The sequence below is a fragment of the Lepus europaeus genome, chromosome 10 (genome assembly GCF_033115175.1).
Source record: "Lepus europaeus isolate LE1 chromosome 10, mLepTim1.pri, whole genome shotgun sequence".
Taxonomy (NCBI): domain Eukaryota; kingdom Metazoa; phylum Chordata; class Mammalia; order Lagomorpha; family Leporidae; genus Lepus; species Lepus europaeus.
The window spans coordinates 68,119,039-68,125,038 of NC_084836.1; the positions used below are offsets into that span (position 1 = coordinate 68,119,039).

The window sequence follows — 6,000 nt, forward strand, 5'->3', positions numbered from 1 at the left end:
TGTTAGTGTAATTCAGTAGGAGAATCTTTACAAGTTCAGGGATTTGCATGGAGCCTTTGAACTTGAGAGGAGGATGGAAAAAGGTGAACTTGGCGAGCCTGTGAAACAGAGGGCATCCTGGAGGTCGGGCGGGAGGAGGGCTGAGTTTCGTTTCTCTGCAGACACGCAGATCGCTGTTAGCAAGCCAAGGTGAGGCCAGTCTTCTGCAGAGTGAACCCCCTGCTCTGCCACCCTCCCTGATGGGGCGGGGGGTGGGGCCATTAATAATACACAGAATCTTAGAGACCATCTCACTCCAGAAACTCCATCTGGGTCTCCCACATAGGTGCAGGGGCCCAAGCACTCGAACCATTTTCTGCTGCTTTCTCGTGCTTTAGCAGGGAGCTGGATGGGAAATGGAGCAGCCGGGACTCAAACCAGCACCTATATGGGATGTTGGCACTGCATGCTGTGGTTTTACCCGCTCTGCCACAGCTCCAGCCCCGAGGCAGTGTTTGTAAACAGTGCAACATTCACAGAGCTACCTCGGGGGGGCAACTGGAATCCTCAGAGGTGAATTTGCTCACTGTCTAACACTGCTCAGTGCCTACCAGGAGCCAGCCCTGTTCCAGGAACTTGCAAGTGCAGTTCCAGAAGCTGCCAGCTCTCAATGCACACAAACTCAGAGGTCACAAATGAAACAAGTAAAGTCGGTCGTGGGGCAGGTGTTTAGCCTGGTGCTTATGACGAGTACAGGCCATATCAGAGCGCCTGGCTTTTCTACTGGGCTCCGGCTCCTGATTCCAGCTTCCTGCCAATGGGAGCCCTGAGAGGCAGCTGGGTTGACTCCAGCAGCTGGACTCCTGCCCTGCCTTGAGGTCCCTGCCTGTGACTCTAGACCTGACTCCTTAGGGCATTTGGGGAGTGAACCAGTGAGTGGGAGCTCTATCTCCCTTCCTGTATGTGTGTGTGTGTACCTTTCTCTCACTCACTGTCCTTCTCTCAAATAAATAAGCATTAAAAAAAAAAAAAAGCCTCATGGCTGTGTTGAGTGTCCTCCTGAGACCCTGCCCATCCCCTCCAGGCCTGAAATGAGGAACAGGAATATTGACAAGTGTCACGGATGGGTTGCAACTTTATTTTCAGCAAAGAAAAGCAGGAAGGAAGGGACTCGTGAGAGAACAAGCAAAGAAGGGGCAGGGGTAGGGGGAAGGGGCCTGGGAGATGCACACGGAGAGGCTGTCCCCCTCATGAGGGCAGGTGGCCCCGTGTCCTGTCACGCCTCTCAGCAGCTCTCAGTCCAGGGAACTGCCCGCACAGCAAGGACCCAGAGCAGAGAAGACAGCCAGCAGCTGTGCCCCGCCTCCAGGCTGCAGGTGGCCAGGCAGGACAGAAGGGCCACCTGGCACACACCGGGAGGGCGACAGCCTCAAGCCCTGCCGCCCTAACACTTCTTGCAGCAGCTGCCACCCGCGCCCATCCCACGGGAGTCGATGCCGCAGGTGCGGGTGGTGGAGAGGCTCCCACACACAGCTCCACCCCGGGAGCTGCTCACACCTGCATGGAGACAGCCATAAATCAGAACCGTGGGTGGGGGCAGGAGCTGCTCCCATTCAGCCCCACCTCCCACCAGAGCCCCCGCCCTGGGAGCCAGAAGCGCTCCAGAATATGGCCAAGTGTGTTTGGACAAGGAGGAAAGTAGAGCGTCCCATGACTGGGGGGCGGGGCAAATAGGACTGACTGGCTGACGGGTGTGTGCCGAGGGTGGAGTGACCCTCTCAACAGGGGACAGCCCGCTCCATAACCGTGTGGCAATAAAGGACCAGAGCCACTGTCCCCTGGGATCTCTCCACTCCTACATCCAAAAAGTTCTCCCTGCTGTCTAACTTCAGTGCCTCTCTTCGGGGGCCCAAATAACTCACAGACATTCACAGCACGGACGCCTTCACACAGCCTGGTGCAGGAAAGAAAAGGCAGCGTTAGCACTGGGCGTTAACTCCCGACAAGGCTCCCAGAAACCGCAGGCTCACCAGCTCTGAACCCAGCCCCCCAAGGAGTCGTCCAAGCAGACAAGATCTGGGGTCCAGCACCCCTCCAACCTGTCCACAGAGGGCACATGGGGCAGGTGCCCCCAGACCCAGGGAGGCCAGCGGGATCAACCCACATCCCTTCAGCTGCCCCCCAAGAGTTCAGGGCAAGACTGTAACTTGGAGCTAAGTCTGCAGTTTCCCATCCTTCTAGAAATACACTTTTCTCTGTCCGTTCAGTACAAGGCCTCTTTTTATCCTGACCCCAAGCTCCGTTCAGCTCCCAAGAGCTGAACATCCACCAGATGTTCTGTCTTCTATCTCAGAGACCTGATGTCATTTACCAGCTGTTCCCCAGCTATGACCCAAATCATGCCAGAAAACTGAAGTCCCTGCACCTCAATTAAGATTGCTCTCATTGAGCCACCCCCAGGAGCACAGAGAGCATTCCAAGATGAGAGAAGGAGGAGAGAACCTGGAGCAGGTGCATGCAAATGAGACTCCACCCAGCTGCTCTGTGGACCCACCTGTGCTCCTCGCCCTCCAGCAGGCGGCGGTAGGTGGCGATCTCGATGTCCAGGCCCAGCTTGGAGTTCATCACCTCCTGGTACTCCTTGAGCAGGCACGCCATGTCCTGCTTGGCCTTCTGCAGGGCGGCCTCCAGCCCCGCCAGCTTGCTCCTGGCATCATTCAGTGCCCCTTCGCCCTGCTGCTCAGACTGCGTCACAGCCGCCTCCAGCTTGGTGTTCTGGGGACCCGCAAGAGAACAGGGTGGGTTCTGCTCCCTGGCCCTCTCTGCCCCTGGCCTGGGCTGCTCCAGGCTCTCTCACCCAGCCCGGAAACCCCACAGACAAAGCGTGTGGCCATCATCACCTGGTCTCTCTGAGCAACCACTACTAGGGACTCCAGACCAGAAGATGGGCTGGAGGGTGAACGCTGGGGGTTTTCACAGGGCTAGGGCCCTGGCGCTCCGGCCCCAGCACAGCTGACCGTACCTGGCACTTGGCGTTCTCCACCTCGGCCGTCAGCCTCTGGATCAAGCGGTTCAGCTCGTTGATCTCCTCCTTGGTGCGGCGCAGGGTCTCCCCGTGCCGGATCACCGTGGCCTTCATCTCCTCGCACTGGGTTGGGGGGGGAAGCACAGGTGCCCCTGAGGCTCAGCACCCACGAGCCCTGCCCTCAGGTCACCACCACCAGGATGGCGTGGGATGAACAGTGCTCAGCCTGTGCACCCACATGGGGCGGCCTGTTCTCACCATCCTCAGGGGTCCACACCCCAGCCTTCTCTGGGGGACGCCCCATGTTCCTCCCACTTGGTGCCCCGGGCCGCTCACCTTGCTGCGGTACCAGGACTCGGCCTCAGCCCGGCTGCGGGTGGCGATGTCGTCGTACTGAGCCTTGATCTCAGACAGAATCGAGTCCATGCTCAGTTCCCGGCTGTTGTCCATCTTGACCACAACCGAGGTGTCAGAGATGTGGGCGTGCAGCACGCGGATCTCCTGCAGGGCCAACAACCATTCCCATCACCTGTGCCGGCCAAGCCAGAGCCACCTGGAGCAGAGTCCCCATCCTTCCCCTGCCCCCTCCCACAGGAAGCCACCAAAACCCTCTAGCCACCAACCCATTCCATCTCCTCAGCACACAGACTGGTGTCGCACAGAGACGAGAGGAGGTGACCCGAGTCCTCCATGCCCAGTTCTCACCTCCTCATACAAGGCCCTCAGGAAACTCATCTCCTCCACCAGACTGTGGGCATTGGCCTCCAGGTCTGCCTTGCACGCATAGGCACCGTTGACCCCCTGCAGAAAAACGTCAGTCCTGAGCTGCTGCAGACGTGGGGACCCCAGTACCCCACCCAGGGACCCCAGTGCCCCAGTCCCAGGCCCACCGGCAAAGGCCCCAACCCCATTCCCAGCCCTGCAAGCTGCAGGCACGGATTCAGAAGTCGGGAGTGCACACTCCCCTCCAACCCCCAGCATAATGGAGTGAGGGAGGTTGGGCCATTCGCCCACCACACTGCGCCCTCTCTAAAGAATGATCCAGAGAATTCCTGCCCTGCGGAACCACCGGGGGGGGGGGGGGGGGCAGGGAGGAAATGCCCTCAGTGGGGAAGCACAGGAGCTTATTAACCAAGGGCAGGAGAACTGGCTGCCCCCTGAGACAATGCCGGAGTCTCCCGCTGGGGGCGCACGCACAGGCTCACCCACCTGCTTGATTCTGACAAGCTCGTTCTCCGCTGTGGCCCTCAGAGCCACCTCCTCTTCATACCTATAGCAGGGAAGAGGATTGGGGACAAGGAGATCATTCCCAATTTTACTGGTAATGAGACGGGGCGGGGGCGGGGAGCTACTGCTGCTGGGCCAGTCACGTCCCTCCCCCACCCACATCCCCAAGAGGATGCTCCTCTCACTGTTCCTAAAGATCTTGATTTTGTTAGTATTTGATATAAAATACGACTTGCTGAGCTTAGATCTAGAAAAGTGAGTGGAAGCCAGAAAATGAACCAGTGAGTGAGAACCATGGAGCCAGGGGATGTCCCGATCTGGGGTCCCCAGCACCTCACACGATGATGGAAAATGGAAAAAGCTCGAGAGAGGTTTAGGGAGAGGGAGGGCAGAGGGGAACACCGGTCCTCGTCCTGAGAAGTCCGGAAGGAAATGGGAAAGGCCCTTCCTTGGCTCTGTCTTCCTGTCACAGCCCACACAGCGGACACAGGCACAGGGCACTCACTTCTTCTTGTAGCCCTCCAGCGCCTCCTGCACACGGCTGAGCTCGGAGGCCAGCCGCCCGCTGTCGGCCTCCACGCACTCGGCCTCCCGCCGCAGCGTCTCGATGTAGCCGCTGAACAGTGGCTCCAGGTTGCTCTTGCAACACTTGCGATTCTGGATGAACTGCAGCTTGGTCTCCAGCAGCTTGTTCTGCTGCTCCAGGAAGCGCACCTGCCGCCCAGAGGCACAGCCATAGGGTCCCCCATCCACCTACCATCCTGCAAGCTCTACCACCCACCCACCCAGCCTCCACACTCGCCCCTCGCTTCCCCATGTCTAGCGCTCACTCCTTCTCTTTCAGTGACCCGGATGCCAGCATTCATCCTAGCATCCTGTATTCAAGTGCAGGAGCCCTTTCTTATGCCCACAAGGATTCAACCTTGTCTCTAGCTGCCGCTCCTGTGGACGCATGCCTGTCTGTTGTGAGATTGCTCAGGCCCCAGTGTTCGTGTGCATGTGCGTGTGCGTGTGTGTGTGTGTGTTGTGTTCAGAGCCCCGACAGCAAGGTCATCCCACAGAACTGCTCCTGCTTCTTGTGTGCCTGTTATGCATATGTTGCCTCCTCCATCTGACAGGCAGTTCCAAGCCTTGTCCTCATCTCTCTGCAGGCATATAAAAGCAGTGCTATTAGATCAGTAGCCCCTGCCCTATCCCCCATCTCCCTGGGTCTGTCTGAGCCATGGAGGGGTGTGCACCTCCTCCATCAGATGCACTGGTGGCGTGGAAACGCCAGCAAGCTTTCTATACCTAGCCCAGGACCTGGGGTGAGGCAGGGCGCGGCCCAGGACACCGACCTTGTCGATGAAGGCGGCGAACTTGCTGTTGAGGCCTCTGATCTGCTCCTTCTCCTTGTGCTTCACGCACTGTGCGTTGGGGTCGATCTCCAGGTTGAGGGGCGTCAGGAGGCTCTCATTGACCGACACGGTGGTGATACAGGGGGCGCTGGGCCTGCATACGCCGCCCGAGCGGTAGCCGAAGCTGCGGCCGCAGGAGCCAGCGCGGAAGCCTCCACCGCAGAGGCTGCGGCTGCCGAAGCCTTGGCTGAGGCCGCGGTAGCAAGCGACGCCGCGGTAGGGGGCGGCGGTGATGCAGCAGCGGCTGGGCCGGGGCCCGCAGGCCGAGGCGCAGCTGAAGGTGCGGCCAAAGCTGTGCCTCTGGGCGGACACACAGCAGCTGGTGGTGCGGGCTCCACTGCGGGAGCTCAGACAAGACGATCGGCAAGTCAT

The 6,000-nt window shown here is 59.3% G+C and overlaps 1 protein-coding gene across 1 annotated transcript; it reads right to left on the bottom strand.

Annotated features, from left to right (window-relative positions):
• Positions 1 to 1,423: 1,423 nt before the first annotated feature.
• Positions 1,424 to 6,000, bottom strand: LOC133767754 (keratin, type II cuticular Hb6-like). Its single transcript, XM_062202193.1, has 9 exons — positions 5,569 to 6,000; positions 4,737 to 4,945; positions 4,214 to 4,274; positions 3,710 to 3,805; positions 3,341 to 3,505; positions 3,002 to 3,127; positions 2,534 to 2,754; positions 1,902 to 1,933; positions 1,424 to 1,536 (listed from the first exon to the last, which is right to left on the bottom strand). The coding sequence occupies exons 1-9, from the start codon at positions 5,998 to 6,000 to the stop codon at positions 1,424 to 1,426; spliced, it is 1,455 nt and encodes a 484-aa protein (XP_062058177.1).